This window comes from Dreissena polymorpha, chromosome 8, assembly GCF_020536995.1.
Source record: "Dreissena polymorpha isolate Duluth1 chromosome 8, UMN_Dpol_1.0, whole genome shotgun sequence".
Classification (NCBI taxonomy): Eukaryota; Metazoa; Mollusca; class Bivalvia; order Myida; family Dreissenidae; genus Dreissena; species Dreissena polymorpha.
Window position 1 is genome coordinate 52,254,753 of NC_068362.1, and position 19,017 is coordinate 52,273,769.

General features: G+C 36.4%; 2 protein-coding genes across 12 annotated transcripts in view; one reads left to right on the forward strand and one right to left on the reverse strand.

Annotated features, from left to right (window-relative positions):
• Positions 1–19,017, reverse strand: part of LOC127842840 (receptor-type tyrosine-protein phosphatase epsilon-like) — a 569,039-nt gene that overhangs the window by 86,517 nt on the left and 463,505 nt on the right. The window lies entirely within an intron of this gene.
• LOC127842845 (uncharacterized) overlaps positions 1–19,017 on the forward strand; it is a 32,922-nt gene that overhangs the window by 7,995 nt on the left and 5,910 nt on the right. Inside the window, exons 4-7 of one of the 3 annotated variants that reach the window (XM_052372608.1) lie at positions 15,846–15,945; positions 16,828–16,974; positions 17,541–17,701; positions 18,270–18,437. In XM_052372608.1, the coding sequence (XP_052228568.1) occupies positions 15,846–15,945; positions 16,828–16,974; positions 17,541–17,701; positions 18,270–18,437 (576 nt within the window). Of the gene's footprint in view, positions 1–10,658; positions 10,759–15,845; positions 15,946–16,827; positions 16,975–17,540; positions 17,703–18,269; positions 18,438–19,017 lie in introns of those variants that run through there. The other 2 variants (XM_052372609.1, XR_008031909.1) reach the window with 2 other exon arrangements.

A 19,017-nucleotide genomic window follows, 5' to 3' on the forward strand; every position in this document is an offset into this window, starting at 1 on the left:
TTATAAAACAGGTAAGCTTGAAATTTGTTAGTAACCTAATTTTATGTTCACCTTTGTTAGATTTTAAATTTCACATGTAACAAGCACCGAACATGTAATATGAAATGATTGAAATTAAAACTAATAGAAGTTAAATGATTGTAAAAGATAGTTTTCTTTACTCTTTCAGATTGACAACCAAAATGACTTTTCATATTCCATTACTGAAGGAACTTAGAATAGTTTTTGACGAAAATGATTCCGAATATATTATCTTTGATGAGTTCAAAGCATTTCTAACAAGAAATATCTATAGTAAAAGAACAACGTTTATTTTTCGAAACCCTCTATAAACGAAAAAATGTTGAAAATAACACCCTTTTTAAAAATACACACCACGCTTTAAATCAAGAAGAAAAACTATTGTGTGACGGATTACTAAATGAATATGAATGTGGATTAGCACTAAAAGAAATGCAAAACAACAAAAGTCCAGGATCTGATGGCATCACCATTGAGTTTTATAAAATATTTTGGAATGATATCAAAACACATTTAATTAAATCACTAAACTATTCATATAATAATGGAAACCTAACTACGCTTCAAAAACAAGGTATAATATCACTCATTCCAAAACCCGGAAAAAAACTTAGAATCCTTATCGAACTGGCGCCCAATTAGTTTACTAAACAATGATTATAAAATTGCAACTAAAAGTATAGCAAACAGAATAAAAAAAATATTACCATCAATAATTTCACAATCTCAATCTGGTTTCATAAAAGGACGTTACATTGGTGAAAACGTTTGTCTTATCCAAGAATGCATAAACTATTTCAACAATTCAAATAATCCTGGTCTAATATTCTTTGCAGACTTCGAAAAGGCATTCGATTCGCTTGATCATTCATTTATGTTCTCTTGCTTAGAAAATATGAATTTTGGTGAAAGTCTCATTCAATGGGTCAAACTATTCTATACAGATATTAACAGTTTAATCATTAACAATGGCTTCTTTTCAAACAGTTTTAACATCGAACGAGGGGTTCGACAAGGATGTCCACTCTCATCATCGCTATTTATTATTTGCATCGAGTATCTATCACATCACATCCAATCAAATAAACACATAAAAGTCATATCACTAGAACCTGACGAAGAAATCAAACAGTCCCTATTTGCTGACGATGCAACTTATTTTTTTAACGACAATTACGATTCTTTCCATAACCTAATAGAATCGCTAACCCTTTACGGAATGACATCGGGTCTTAAACTAAACAAAAGTAAATGTACTGTGCTACGAGTAGGTAAATTAAAACAAAGTAATGTCCAATATAAAAAAAGAAATGAAATTTCATTGGACATCCGATGAAGCCACAACGTTAGGAATTACTTTCACAAATAATGAAAAGGATACAGTTCTTAAAAACATACTACCTAAATTACAGAATTTTAAAAACTGCTTAAAATCATGGCATCACCGTAAACTTACACTAATCGGAAAAAACACAGTATTGAAAACATTTGCACTCCCGAAATTAATTTATGTATTAACAGTCCTCCCAAATCCACCAAATGATGTTATTAACGATATAAAATCAGCAATATTTAATTTCATATGGGACGGTAAACCTGATAGAATAAAACGAACTCAGTTAATTCAATCTGTAGAAAATGGAGGTATCCAATTAACGAACATTGACGCATTCTTGAATGCAATCAAATGCAGCTGGGTTAAAAGATACCTAGATAATACCAATACGAGTAAATGGAAATTATTCTACCAGAAAATCCTAAAAAAATATGGTGACTCTTTACTCTTTGAATGTAACATCAACAATACTTTCCTACATGAAATTGCAAACGAAAACATATTTCTGTCTGATGTTCTATCAGCATGGAGTGATGTCACTCATAACCTAGAAACCCAAACCAGAAGCAAAACTATTTTATGGAACAATAAAGACATAACTTCAAACAATAAGACGTTTTTCTATAAAGATTGGTTTGAACGAAGCATTAAATATGTCGACCAATTATATGACTACAGAATTAAGGATTTCTACTCTTTTGATGATATATGCTACATATACGGAATACCTTCAAATAATTTTCTGAAGTACTACACACTAATCAAAAGCATACCCATACATATTAAATCTGAAATCAATACAAATAATACACCATGTACTCAAACAACATTCGTAGAGAACATACTTGGAAGAAAAAACAAAACGAACAAAATATTTTACACATTACAAATTAGAAACCCTACAGAAAACTCCAAAACCCAAAATAAATGGCATGTTCTTTTCGAAGAACATGAACTTAATTGGAAACACATATTTACCATGCCATATAAAGCAACTATTGAAAGCACACTGAGAAATTTTCAATATAAATACATACATAGAATTATAGCTACAAATAAATATCTCTTTAAATGCAAATTATCTAACTCAAATCTGTGTGACTTCTGCAGTGAAAACATCGAAACTATAGAACATCTTTTTTGGGAGTGCAAACACATCCAGCCTATTTGGAATCAACTAGTATCTTTTCTTGAACAACAGCAACTAAATGTTAAACTATCTTTCTTAAATGTAAGCTTCGGAATTTACTCATTGAAATCAATAGACTGTAATAATATTGTGAATTTTATTCTTATAATGATGAAATATTTTATCTATAACATGAAGTACAAAAAACAAGTACCAAATTTTAATTGTTTTATTCATAGTCTTAAACTAAAAATCCAGATTGAGAAAGAAATAGCCCTCAGTAATGACACATTACAAAGCTTTGAACAAAAATGGAATCGGATTAAATTCTCATAATGTTTGTCCACTTATATACATTTCACTCTAATGTTAGTTTATCTTTATAAAATATTTTTGTATATTTTTTTCAATCTTATAAGATCATTGTGAATCTACAACAAAACACACAAATCCAGTATGCTTTCTTCCGACTATATACAACTCATCATTTTTCATAACTATTCTTCTGTTGTTCTTTTCTTTTCTCATAAAAAAGATATATTAGCATATCTTGTATAACATGTCTGAACTTTATTGCTTTGTACAATCACTATGTTGTATGATCATATACATGTATACATTGTATGTATTATATTGAATAAAAACAAAAAAACAAAATTTACTGAAAGTATAGACAAAAAAAAAAAAAAAAAAAAAAAAAAAAAGAAATATCTTTAAAAAAAATATACGGCGTTGATAGTTCAATGAATGAGATCAAGGATAGCGAATGTCTTTTTCTGTGCAGTTCTTAGCTGCATCACACGCAGAACGGGATGTTACGCGGAGTTTTCGCGGCTTATTTTACATTATTACATAGTGCTGGTTATAAACCTATAGATACAAAACAGAAAACCAAAAGAAGAATGGAAATGCAATTAAAACATATGAGTCAACCGGCCACACGCGAAGTATCCGTTTTTATAGGCGCGTTCTTCGAACAAACCTGTTTAAGTGTTTTGTCGGGCATTGCTATTTGATTTTATTATTAACAGAATCGAGAATCATCGCGCTCATGTTTAATACATTAGTCAACATGGTGAACTAATTATTGTTAAATTAATCAAAATAATATTTATCATTGTATTGTTGAAAATACATTAAGAATCTATTATTGACATACCATAGTTATATTGCTGAATATCTTCATTTAACATATTTCTGGTCGAAAGAAAATTCCAGGTCACCTAGTTCACGGATAGCGTCTTTATTATATAACGATTATTTTACTGGCCGCGAACTCTTGTGATGACCTGTATATAAACTCTGACATTCACACACTGGCCGCGAATTGACCCGATATAACTCGCGGGTTGAAATGCAATGCATTAAAGTGAGGCCTCGCTTCCACTGCTCTTTATTAGATGGGCGTATAGCGCCCGTCTAAAGTGCTTAGTGTGAATTTCAGGTCGATACGACTAGGTATGATTAACCCAATACCCGATTGCGTATCCGCGCAAGAAAGAGTTGTATGATTTATGCAAGAGGTGTGAGTTCTCCAATTATGTGTATTCACAAATGGCAACATTATATTAATATCGTGTTACATTCAATATTTTCGAACGGTGTTTTATAGAAAAGAATCAATAAACAATGATCGTATTGTACGTGTTGCGGAGGAGATTGTTTATGAATGATTAAAATAGTCCACTTTCTGCTGCGTGTGCGTGACGTAGTATTTTCGCTCAGCTCATTCATAAATCTGAGGCTGGCGATAAACAAAGGGGAGTCCGTGTGAGAATAACGCAGTAGTATAAGGTTACGCTTGTTTATATTCACAGGTCTCAATTAATAATACGTTGACCACGAGTTCAACAATTATTACAGGGATACGATAGACAACATAAAAAATGTTTCATTATCGCCGAAACTGTTAAAAAAACATTTAAATATTACAATAATATTCTCTAAAAAATGTAGTCTTGCTGTTTTGAAATAAGGTTTGGAATTTTGTTTTCTAAATAACTTAATTCAAAACAAAAGTTTAATTATAGTGTTTTTGACTTGTTAGTCGCATATTTACCGCATTATAATGTGTGTTATAATAGGCAAACCATACATTAGTAAAATTCAATCTGCCTTCGCACATATAAGGAATGGGTCAATTAGGTGCTGCGTTTCCTTTGCTTACTTCAGTTAGAGGTCAATTATTTAAGTAATAGCAATCACAAGGCTCCGACTTCAAAGGAATTGCGGAGCTTTCTTACATAATAAAAGTCGTAGTCGCATGGTATTTGGGTTTTGCGTCCTATTTGGTCACGTGGTTCTTTTTCCCGGTAGTTTTGGCATTCATGATATATGAGGCTATTAATAGATGCGTCTGTCGATAAACAAAGGAAAGTTTACGGGTTATAACAACGCAATGGTTACGCTCTCGCATACAACTCAATGACGTAGTACAGGTCGTAAAATGAGAGATTCGGGAAAAAGTTGACGCTTATTTATATCAAAGACCCATATTATCTATAGGTCTTTGTTTATATTCTCAATGTATAAAACGTTGAACATAAGTTCAACAACAACTTCAGCGATACGATAGACAAAAAAAAGTTTCATAATTGCTAAACCCGAATATTACAATTTATAATAATAATACGAATGCATTAGCAAAAGGTTAGTAGAAGGTTAAGCTTGTTTATATTCACAGTTCTCAATACATAGACAGTTGGATATGAGTTCATGAATTACTACAGGCATACTATAGGCAACCTCGAAAATGCTTTTTAATCGCTAAAACCGAAAACAACCTAATATATTATATTAAATATATTTATAACAATAAATGTCTTTTAAAAATGTAGTCGGCGTATACGCTGACTTTGAAATAAAGTTAGCAATTTACTTTTCTAAATAATTAAATACAATTAAACAAAAGTTTAACTATTGTGTTGTGTTTTTCACTTGTAAGCTGCATATTCACAGCATGAAATGTGTGTTAGCATTGTCAAACCACACATTAGTGTGAGTAAAATAAAAAATATACTACGGGAGAGCACTTCATATGTGTCCTCATATGCCTTGTTATGAGTATCTTTCTTCACTATCGAAATATATCGTATGTTTATATTTGATTTAAACGCAGTTTTCTTTCGACACATTTAAATCACACGTCAATAGCGCCGTCATGCGAAAATGGGTCTTATGCGTTTCGGCAAGCGTTTGTTAAACCCAACATGTGCTTTTGCGCAGTCAGGCCATAGGCGACGCTGTTCGCTTTAAAATCACTCAATATGTTATGTTTCTCCTTACCAGAAGGAGTGATAGCTGAGTGGGCTATTTATATGATGGGCGCATATGGAATAAGACCCATTTTCACATGACGAGGGTCATTACAAATCTCATTGCGAATTGAAAATGCCACATTTAAGAACAATGCTTTTTGATACAAAATTGAATTGAAAATAGCAAACTTGTTAATAATGGCAGCCTATCCACACATTAAGGAATGATTTCCAGACGTGCTGACCAAGTACGGCAAACATTGTGGTATGATAATTAAACGATTTTCTCTTATCGTGACACTATACTATTTCGCTAATGATTGTTTTCAAATCTTGGAGGCGAAAGTGAAATTCTGCGAGATGGATTGTAACGCGTAATTATAACAGGGCCACAATTTGTGTCGTTTGAGCATACAGAGAGTAGTCCGGAATTCCTTACACTGAACAGTGCTACATCCTTTGAATTGAGCACATACGCAGTGATGTAGCAAAAATTCAGAGGTTGTATCTCGAATCAGCTTATCAAATATTCGAAAATATTCATGCGTGTCTGTTGGCGTTATGTAAAAGTCACTAAGATGAAAACTGAAACAGCTACGCCTAAAAGCGCATGAGTGCTCTATACCTATGTTTATGTTAGCGTTGTTGACACCGTGTGAACTGCTCGGGTAATAAGTAAAGCATAAACAGCAATGTTTATATACTTTTATTCATCCATATACAAGATACGAAGATTGTTGTATATTTTGAATTTGTATATGGTGTCAAAAATCAAAAGTTTTGTACACGGAACGTTCATTATGAATTTATATTCTTGGTGAGATAGTCATTTGATATTAGAAAAAAATATTCCTTTAATATGATGGTGACTGCAAATTTTCTTTATATTAAGTTATCATTACCATTTTCATCATACTTTCTATGCTTTCAGAACTTCCAAAAAGCATGTTGTTTTTATTTTGTCTTAGTTATTTCTATGAAATAATAAGGATGATAAAAAATGCACACAAAACTCGACCCGTGCGCTATGACACACACTTTATAAAGTTGAATGGCGTGTGTTCATTTCAAACTTGCGATTGATTTTCAAAAATGAATTGCGTGTTAAATTATGCAATAGCGAACATCTTCAGTGCCTTCAGCGCTTTGATACTCTTACATGTTAACATGTTGACAGGAATATGGAAGTAAGTACTAAATATGAGAACATATAGCCTTTAAGTATAAACGCTTTTGCCCTGGCAATCCTCTGAAAATAAAAGGTGCACGCACAAACTGTATTGATGTCGAGAATTGAGTGTAAAACTGTTCTATCTATTAAGCCTTTTCATTAGAGATAAAACTGTTTCATGCAGAAAAACAGTGTTACAAAGACGCGGATATGTTTCCAATGTTCTGGTGGTATACTCAAATCAGCCAATGGAATAAATGAAGTGTATTCATTCGTACCTAGCTGCGGGAAATTTTATTGGACACTTACAAAGGTCAGGTAAGGTGAAAAGCTGGCTTAATACAGCTACGCCGAAAAAAACAATAAGTGTGGAGATGAACCAGCAATTAAGTGGCAACATTTTCAGTTGGTTGAAAGGAAACGATCACAGTGTAAAAAGTGTTGAAGGAAAACCTTTATTTAAACTGGAGAGCATATAGTGCAATACTGTGTGTCATATCGCGAAACATATGAAGTGTGTAGACAGGCTACGAAGAAAATTAAGGGGGTATTAGTTAAACATTCAGAGGAAACCCCAATTACATCTACAAAAGAGATATACATACATATTGTTAATGCTGATTTTCTATCTAAAGTCCTTTTGTCGGAACTTAAAATTGAGGAAAGTGACATTACAACATTAAATTCATTTTACAAAAATGAGTTTACTGAAGAAAGCTGGAGGAAAAAATGTTTCTCCAGCAGCTGGAGTTTCACTTCTTATATTGAAATGCATTTTATGAGAGAAGGACATACCATATACAATGTATGCCGACAATAGCAAAAATGTTGCTTTCAAATTGTGTAGCCTTATGCTGCATAATTACATTTTACTTTAATTCTGATATACAAAATGTTTTATTTTGATTGTGTAGGAAGTTGTAAGGTTTGAACCCATGTGATATCGATAAGTTTATACATAATGTTAGTTATCGTTAGTATTAATCATTAATAAATCTAATTGATCAGGTACCGTAGCGGCGCAACCTTTCGACTGGCTTATTGTAGCTAGCCTAAATAGTATTGGAATTTATGTCTTGAATCTGAATAGATGTACAATTTATGTGTGTTAGTGGCTACATATTAAAAAAATAAGTGTACACAAATACAAGCATGCTGTTATTTTACAGAGAAGAATTTCAAACAATAAATTATTGGTTCTTGTTTTTCAGAAGGAAACATGATGTTTGATGAACCAGGACACAGATGGAAAATATGTTTGAAGTAGATCTATGCAAAATTCATGTTGATTTTTAATTTGGGACATTTTGGTATTTAATATTTATCAACCACAGGAGAATACATCTAATTAATTTATTTAATTATATAATGTAAGTCCAGTTCAACACTCTACTAGCAGATATCATGTTGGATACTCATGTTGATAATTCCTGTAAAGTTGTTTGTTAAAAAATTTGTTTTTTAACTAACTGATTAGTAACATAGTTACCCGGTCAAGTGAATTGCAAAGGTGAAGTTGGTGTTTGGTGTATAAATTAATGTTTTTTTTTCCATGAAATTTCCTTGCTATAAAAGTTTGGGTTACAATCATGACAGTAATTAATATACATGTACATAGCAGCTTATCATTCTATTATTATAAATCGACATGAATTCTATAAAGTTTATGTGGCATACTTTTTATGCTATTTCAACTTGTTTATATGGACATTAAAAGATGTACATTGAAAAAATAAGGAATATTCAATTGTTTACTTCTGAATAACTTGATAATTATGTGTAATGAAAAATATCTGCATTATAATTTTATATAACATAATTATAATTATACTCGGAGATCATTACATACTCTTCGCATATATATACTTTCCATAAAATAGTTTAATTAACATGTTGTTCAATTCAATAATAAACTATGCACAAGTTCTGATCTGTTCTTTATATTTTAATCCATCATTCAAATACAAGCACGATGATCTTTATTAAAATGTGCTTGTTTAACCCTCTGAATTCTCAGCATTCTACACCAGTATCTTGTAATTAGATATGGCCAAAAAATCCCCTCATGTTATCACTTCCAATAGTGATCAGCGCTTCACACCACTTTGATAATGACCCCTGAACAGTTAAATAGATTAGCCCTGATCTTGTTGAATCAATGGTGAAAAGAGTAACCAAGTAGGACTGTGTTGCAAACGGTGAAAAAATGAGTTAAGCCTAATTCTGCGAAAACTGTGCTTAAGGCATGTGCGTAAAGTGCCCTCCCATATTCCCTTAAAGACTCAGGGCATGTTTAAACAAGCCTCGTATGGGACCTCTCAACAATGTTACATTACAAACACCAAACTTATGAGCCATGCAGTTTCATGGAAGATCTTTCAAGTTTTCCCTATTTATATGAGTCGCGTTCTGAGAAAATTGGGCTTTATGCATTGTGCGTAAAGTGTCGTCCCAGATAAGCATGTACAGTCCGCATAGGCTTATCAGAGAGTACACATTCCGCCTCAACTGGATTTTTCGCATCCTTTACATCCTTTTAACGAAAAATGTAATAAAAAGTAGAACGCTTTGTCTCTGACTAGGAGCGTAGACTTCGCATGCTAATCTGAGCCTATACTTTTAGGGGACTGCGGACTGCACATACTAATCTGAGCCTATACTATGACGGGAATGCGGACTGCACATGCTAATCTAAGCCTATACTATGACGGGAATGCGGACTGCACATGCTAATCTGAGCCTATACTTTTACGGGACTGCGGACTGCACATACTAATCTGAGCCTATACTTTTATGGGACTGCGGACTGCACATGCAAATCTAAGCCTATACTATGACGGGAATGCAGACTGCACATGCTAATCTGAGCCTATACCTTTACGGGATTACGGACTGCACATACTAATCTGAGCCTATACTTTTACGGGACTGCGGACTGCACATGCTAATCTAAGCCTATACTATGACGGGAATGCGGACTGCACATGCTAATCTGAGCCTATACTTTTACGGGACTGCGGACTGCACATACTAATCTGAGCCTTTACTTTTACGGGACTGCGGACTGCACATGCTTATCTAAGCCTATACTATGACGGGAATGCAGACTGCACATGCTAATCTGAGCATATACTTTTACGGAACTGCGGACTGTACATGCTAATCAAAGCCTATACTATTACGGGACTGCGGACTGCACATGCTAATCTAAGCCTATACTTTTACGGGACTGCGGACTGCACATGCTAATCTAAGCCTATACTTTTATGGGACAGTTGACTGCACATGCTAATCTGAGCCTATACTTTAACGGGACTGCGGACTGCACATGTTAATCTGAGCCTATACTTTAACGGGACTGCGGACTGCACATGCTAATCTGAGCCCATACTTTAACGGGACTGCACATGCTAATCTGAGCCTATACTTTAACGGGACTGCGGACTTCACATACTAATCTGAGCCTATACTTTTACGGGACTTCGGACTGCACATGCTAATCTGAGTCTATACTATTACGGGACTGCGGACTGCACATGCTAATCTGAGCATATACTTTTTACGGGACTGCGGACTGCACATGCTAATCTGAGCCTATACTTTAACGGGACTGCGGACTGCACATGCTAATCTGAGTCTATACTTTTACGGGACTGCGGACTGCACATACTAATCTGAGCCTACACTTTACGTTCGCCTTATGCCCTGTTTACCCAGAATAAGGCTCATATTGATGTTTTACAGGTGAATGATCCGGGTACGCTGGTCGCAGTGGGCGTGGACGAGGGACCCATAGTGTTGATGGACCTTGTCACTTACTCTCGCATGTATGAGATCTCAAACATTACGTAAAGGAGAGGCGACTTTATCTTAACTTTCATGATTAAACCTACATTTGAATTCCGCGGCATGTATCGTAAAATCTATCTTTAGGCTAACATAGGAAATGAGACTTGTTTAAATGTAATCGACCCATCGACCAAATACTTGGCCAGATAAAGGCTTGGAATCAGTACGTACAGGAGAGGCGGCTTTATCTTAACTTTCATGATTAAACCTAAATTTGAGTTCCGCGGCATGTATTGTAAAATCTATCTTTAGGTTAACGTAGGAAATGAGACTTAATAAAATGTAATCGACCCATCGACTATGAAGTATGCACCTAATACTATGGTATATACCAACGAGTCTTTTTCTTCCTGTAAATCTGTTGAAGAAGTTCAGTTTTATTCAAACATATATTTAATTTCTATTAACACATAGTTGCTCCCTTGTCGCTAATTTGTACTTTTTGCTTCTTAGACAGTTTGTTTCTACCCTGTCAGAGCTATGATTGCCTTACAGCTTATAGTAAAGCTTATGTCGTCTCGAATTAGCTTTTGCAATCCATACAGGCTAATCAGGGAAGACACATTCCGCCTAGAATGGATTTTGGTTTAGAGGTTACTTCCTTTAACGAAAATTCCATAAAGACGGTGAGTGCAACCCAGGCTAATAAGAAACGACCATCTACGCACATGGGTGAAACCCACATTTATATGTTCCGCCATGGTTTCAGGCGCCCGGTATGGTGACTACTTCGCCTCCTACATGTTGTTTACCAGAGACAGCACGCGCTTGTTGTTCAGCGCAGATAAAGGCTTGGAATCAGGCGAGCAGCGTTCAGACGATGTAGATCATCTATTCTGCTGGGACATTGAACACAGTAGGCTGTTTGGCCTATTTCGCTAACAAATATGTTTCTTTATCGACGAGCGTGAAATTTCAAAACATCCAGTCCTTAGCGCCACCTCGGAAGTATCACTGGCCCATTTATTAATGCATCACAAAAAAGTTGGCGCCCGTGATTAACGGCCGTGTATTAACGGGGCCTTTTCACAGATTTTGGCATTTTTTTAACTTATTCATTAAATGCTTTATATTGATAAATGTAAACATTGGATCGTAAAAGCTCAAGTAAAAAATCAAGAAAACAAATATAAAAAAAGGAAAAGAACATTGCCCGGAGCAGGTTTCGAACCAGTGACCCCTGGAGTCCTGCCAGAGTCCTGAAGTAAAAACGCTTTAGCCTACTGAGCTATTCCGCCGAGTACACATTGTTGACGTATTTTATACTTTATATGAGCAATCTTCGTAGTTTCACAAAATTTAACGACAAAAACCGAACTCTCCAAATTATTCAATCGTTTCGCGTTGCAACGCTTTATAATTTTTAGGTTTTAAAATCGTCAAAAGATGCATCTAATGGCTATATTAGAGCATGGTTAATGTTCAGCATTACTGTTTCCTCACACATATCATAACTAAAACGAAAACTTACGAATCTGAAACAACTTTTTTCAATTTTGTCAATTTACCAAAGCGTGAAAAGATCCCTTTAATATATCGAATTAGTACCTGTATATTTGAATTTCAAATACAAAAGCTCGCTTTTCACGAACTCGTTGTATAAAATATAGTATTAAATAACAACTCGTGTCAGATTCTTTATTTCAGATTGACATGACGGTGCTTATCTTATGAGTTCTGTGAAAACTGTGCTATATGTATATCAATTCCGCATAGGCTAATCAGGGACGACACTTTCCGCTAGACTAGATTTTCGTTAAGAAGTGACCTCCTATAAACGAATCATTCCACAAAAGCGTTAAGTGTTATCCCAGACTTTTTTTTAACACATCCATCCTTCCATTTCCTGTGCGGACAGCGCATGTTAATCAGGGACGACACTTTACGCATATGAATTAAGCCCCGTTTTATCAGAACGAGACTCTAATTTATGTTGCAGATAAGGAAATATATGAGCTGTGCGACACAGAGACACAGATGCAGTACGAGAAAGTTAAAAGCGACGGAAGTACGAGCATGGAAGGGTGTTATCTTCTTGACGACAACCAAATCGTGACCACGTGCTTCGACAATGTTGTCCGAGTGTACGACGTCAAATCAGGTTAGTGTTATCTTGAACTTGAAACCAAGATTCCGCAAAATTCAATATTATGACAGATGAATTTACGTTTCGCTAGTTTATTTTGTTTAAGGTTCAAATGAGAAATATTTTATTATAAATCGTACAATTTAGAAATACGGTTTTACAGTACAAGACGAAATTTAACACAAACGCAGTTGCAGGGTGTTTTGGTACAAGAGTAATAAATATGAAACCTTTTGGTCGAAACATTCTTTCTTTAATCATTGCTCTCTTTATAAAACCATTTCTGTATGTGGAGTAAAGGCACTAACCCTGATGTCTCAAAGGGATTCATAAATTGAAAAAAATGTAATTTTAAAAGGTGCTTGCAGTTAGAAGAGAATGTATAGATTATATTCAGCCACTCCAAATCACATTTTCAGAACAAAATGTATAGATTATATTCAACCATTCAAAATATATTTCCTGCCTTGGACAATTGTTATCAATATCGTCAACTGTACGGGAAGGCAGATATCGATAAATTGATGAAGCGTGTGTATTCTAATAAATGCAAATATTTAGCAATATCCATCAATAAAACCAAGCAAGCTACTGCACCGGTTGACAGGCCACAAGACGTCGGTGACGTTAGCGCTAAGTGGCGTCACGCCCTACTTCCTGACATATGGTTCGCATGCGGAAGAGAACTGCATCTTCCTGTGGAACAAAGTCACGTGCTCTAGGGTCGCCACCTTCACGCTGGACGAGCGGGTTAGAATGCATAATACTGGATATGGTTGATTTACGACAAATCTCCCCAAGAACGCGATTAGAAGGGATCTTCTGAGGCGCTTCATTTGATAGCCACAATCGCGCAGTCTGGACAGGGGCTACCCAGACCGCTGATCGGACCACAAAACCTTGCATCACTTCATAGCGAACAGCGTAGTTCTAGTCCAGACCGCGCAATTGCGCAGGCTGGTCCGCAGCTGCCTTGGCCACAATCTGCATAACAAGTTCACTTATATACATTTCCATGTGTGTCATAAAATAAAGTCAATGCTTAAAAGAATACTAGCACTTCGGCCATATAAATGTATTTAACAAATCGATTTGTTAATTATTAATTATTATTATTGGAATTAAGAAGATTATAAAGCTTTTATGACAGAAAAAATAATTCCGAATGTTTCTGCTGACTTCGTTAATTTAAAAATTGCGGACACCACATGATGTTAAAAGACACACAAGTGAAGGTTATTGCCGGATATGTTGTAATGTTTAGACTTGTACATGACGTCTTTATGCGGACACCACATGATGTTAAAAGAAACACAAGTGAAGGTTATTGCCAGATTAGTAGTAATTTTTAGACTAGTTTTTGACATATAAACCAGGATAACCGTCGGAGCAACACTTCGTTTGAGATGGCATCTTGAAGCAAATCGCATGACCGCTTCTAAGTACTTGCCCGGAAGGGCAAGTTGGTTTTTAGGTTAATGTTTAGCCCTGCATAAGTGCTTAAATATGAAATCAGCCCTCCAAGGAAAAGTGTATGTTTACTGGCCAATGAGATATAACTTTTATACTGTTGCAAACGGTGAAAAAATGAGTTAAGCCTAATTCTGCGAAAACTGGGCTTAAGGCATGTGCGTAAAGTGTCCTCCCATATTCCCTTAAAGACTCAGGGCATGTTTAAACAAACCTCGTATGGGACCTCTCAACAATGTTACATTACAAACACCAACCTTATGAGCCATGCCGTTTCATGGAAAATCTTTCAAGTTTTCCCACTTTATATGAGTCGCGTTCTGAGAAAATTGGGCTTTATGCATTGTGCGTAAAGTGTCGTCCCAGATAAGCATGTACAGTCCCCATAGGCTTATCAGAGAGTACACTATCCGCCTCAACTGGATTTTTCGCATCCTTTACATACTTTTAACGAAAAATGTAATATAAAGTAGAACGCTTCGTCTCTGACTAGGAGCTCGGACTTCGCATGCTAATCTGAGCCTATACTATTACAGGACTGCTGACTGCACATACTAATCTGAGCCTATACTTTTATGGGACTGCGGACTGCACATGCAAATCTAAGCCTATACTATGACGGGAATGCGGACTGCACATGCTAATCTGAGCCTTTACTTTTACGGGACTGCGGACTGCACATACTAATCTGAGCCTATACTTTTACGGGACTGCGGACTGCACATGCTAATATAAGCCTATACTATGACGGGAATGCGGACTGCACATGCTAATCTGAGCCTATACTTTTACGGGACTGCGGACTGCACATACTAATCTGAGCCTATACTTTTACGGGACTGCGGACTGCACATGCTTATCTAAGCCTATACTATGACGGGAATGCAGACTGCACATGCTAATCTGAGCATATAGTTTTACGGAACTGCGGACTGTACATGCTAATCAAAGCCTATACTATTACGGGACTGCGGACTGCACATGCTAATCTAAGCCTATACTTTTACGGGACTGCGGACTGCACATGCTAATCTAAGCCTATACTTTTATGGGACAGTGGACTGCACATGCTAATCTGAGCCTATACTTTAACGGGACTGCGGACTGCACATGTTAATCTGAGCCTATACTTTAACGGGACTGCGGACTGCACATGCTAATCTGAGCCCATACTTTAACGGGACTGCACATGCTAATCTGAGCCTATACTTTAACGGGACTGCGGACTTCACATACTAATCTGAGCCTATACTTTTACGGGACTTCGGACTGCACATGCTAATCTGAGTCTATACTATTACGGGACCGCGGACTGCACATGCTAATCTGAGCATATACTTTTTACGGAACTGCGGACTGCACATGCTAATCTGAGCCTATACTTTAACGGGACTGCGGACTGCACAGGCTAATCTGAGTCTATACTTTTACGGGACTGCGGACTGCACATACTAATCTGAGCCTACACTTTACGTTCGCCTTATGCCCTGTTTACCCAGAATAAGGCTCATATTGATGTTTTACAGGTGAATGATCCGGGTACGCTGGTCGCAGTGGGCGTGGACGAGGGACCCATAGTGTTGATGGACCTTGTCACTTACTCTCGCATGTATGAGATCTCAAACAGTACGTAAAGGAGAGGCGACTTTATCTTAACTTTCATGATTAAACCTACATTTGAATTCCGCGGCATGTATCGTAAAATCTATCTTTAGGCTAACATAGGAAATGAGACTTGTTAAAATGTAATCGACCCATCGACCAAAGACTTGGCCAGATAAAGGCTTGGAATCAGTACGTACAGGAGAGGCGACTTTATCTTAACTTTCATGATTAAACCTACATTTGAGTTCCGCGGCATGTATCGTAAAATCTATCTTTAGGCTAACATAGGAAATTAGACTTATTAAAATGTCATCGACCCATCGACCAAAGACTTGGCCAGATAAAGGCTTGGAATCAGTACGTACAGGGGAGGCGACTTTATCTTAACTTTCATGATTAAACCTACATTTGAGTTCCGCGGCATGTATTGTAAAATCTATCTTTAGGTTAACGTAGGAAATGAGACTTAATAAAATGTAATCGACCCATCGACTATGAAGTATGCACCTAATACTATGGTATATACCAACGAGTCTTTTTCTTCCTGTAAATCTGTTGAAGAAGTTCAGTTTTATTCAAACATATATTTAATTTCTATTAACACATAGTTGCTCCCTTGTCGCTAATTTGTACTTTTTGCTTCTTAGACAGTTTGTTTCTACGCTGTCAGAGCTATGATTGCCTTACAGCTTATAGTAAAGCTTATGTCGTCTCGAATTAGCTTTTGCAATCCATACAGGCTAATCAGGGAAGACACATTCCCACTAGAATGGATTTTGGTTTAGAGGTTACTTCCTTTAACGAAAATTCCATAAAGACGGTGAGTGCAACCCAGGCTAATAAGAAACGACCATCTACGCACATGGGTGAAACCCACATTTATATGTTCCGCCATGGTTTCAGGCGCCCGGTATGGTGACTACTTTGCCTCCTACATGTTGTTTACCAGAGACAGCACGCGCTTGTTGTTCAGCGCAGATAAAGGCTTGGAATCAGGCGAGCAGCGTTCAGACGATGTAGATCATCTATTCTGCTGGGACATTGAACACAGTAGGCTGTTTGTCCCATTTCGCTAACAAATATGTTTCTTTATCGACGAGCGTGAAATTTCAAAACATCCAGTCCTTAGCGCCACCTCGGAAGTATCACTGGCCCATTTATTAATGCATCACAAAAAGGTGGCGCCCGTGATTAACGGCCGTGTATTAATATATCGAATTAGTACCTGTATATTTGAATTTCACATACAAAAGCTCGCTTTTCATCAACTCGTTGTATAAAATATAGTATTAAATAACAACTCGTGTCAGATTCTTTATTTCAGATTGACATGACGGTGCTTATCTAATGAGTTCTGTGAAAACTGTGCTATATGTATATCAATTCCGCATAGGCTAATCAGAGACGACACTTTCCGCTAGACTAGATTTTCGTTAAGAAGTGACCTCCTATAAACGAATCATTCCACAAAAGCGTTAAGTGTTATCCCAGACTTTTTTTTAACACATCCATCCTTCCATTTCCTGTGCGGACAGCGCATGTTAATCAGGGACGACACTTTACGCATATGAATTAAGCCCCGTTTTATCAGATCGAGACTCTAATTTATGTTGCAGATAAGGAAATATATGAGCTGTGCGACACAGAGACACAGATGCAGTACGAGAAAGTTAAAAGCGACGGAAGTACGAGCATGGAAGGGTGTTATCTTCTTGACGACAACCAAATCGTGACCACGTGCTTCGACAATGTTGTCCGAGTGTACGACGTCAAATCAGGTTAGTGTTATCATGAACTTGAATCCAAGAATCCGCAAAATTCAGTATTATGACAGATGAATTTACGTTTCGCTAGTTTATTTTGTTTATGGTTCAAATGAGAAATATTTTATTATAAATCGTACAATTTAGAAATACGGTTTTACAGTACTAGACGAAATTTAACACAAACGCAGTTGCAGGGTGTTTTGGTACAAGAGTAATAAATATGAAACCTTTTGGTCGAAACATTCTTTCTTTAATCATTGCTCTCTTTATAAAACCATTTCTGTATGTGGAGTAAAGGCACTAACCCTGATGTCTCAAAGGGATTCATAAATTGAAAAAATTGTAATTTTAAAAGGTGCTTGCAGTTAGAAGAGAATGTATAGATTATATTCAGCCACTCCAAATCACATTTTCAGAACAAAATGTATAGATTATATTCAACCATTCAAAATATATTTCCTGCCTTGGACAATTGTTATCAATATCGTCAACTGTACGGGAAGGCAGAGATCGATAAATTGATAAAGCGTGTGTATTCTAATAAATGCAAATATTTAGCAATATCCATCAATAAAACCGGGCAAGCTACTGCACCGGTTGACAGGCCACAAGACGTCGGTGACGTTAGCGCTAAGTGGCGTCACGCCCTACTTCCTGACGTATGGCTCGCATGCGGAAGAGAACTGCATCTTCCTGTGGAACAAAGTCACGTGCTCTCGGGTCGCCACCTTCACGCTGGACGAGCGGGTTAGAATGCATAATACTGGATATGGTTGATTTACGACAAATCTCCCCAAGAACGCAATCAGAAGGGATCTTCTGAGGCGCTTCATTTGATAGCCACAATCGCGCAGTCTGGACAGGGGCTACCCAGACCGCTGATCGGACCACAAAACCTTGCATCACTTCATAGCGAACAGCGTAGTTCTAGTCCAGACCGTGCAATTGCGCAGGCTGGTCCGCAGCTGCCTTGGCCACAATCTGCATAACAAGTTCACTTATATACATTTCCATGTGTGTCATAAAATAAAGTCAATGCTAAAAAGAATACTAGCACTTCGGCCATATAAATGTATTTAACAAATCGATTTGTTAATTATTAATTATTATTATTGGAATTAAGAAGATTATAAAGCTTTTATGACAGAAAAAATAATTCCGAATGTTTCTGCTGACATCGTTAATTTAAAAATTGCGGACACCACATGATGTTAAAAGACACACAAGTGAAGGTTATTGCCGGATATGTTGTAATGTTTAGACTTGTACATGATGTCTTTATGCGGACACCACATGATGTTAAAAGAAACACAAGTGAAGGTTATTG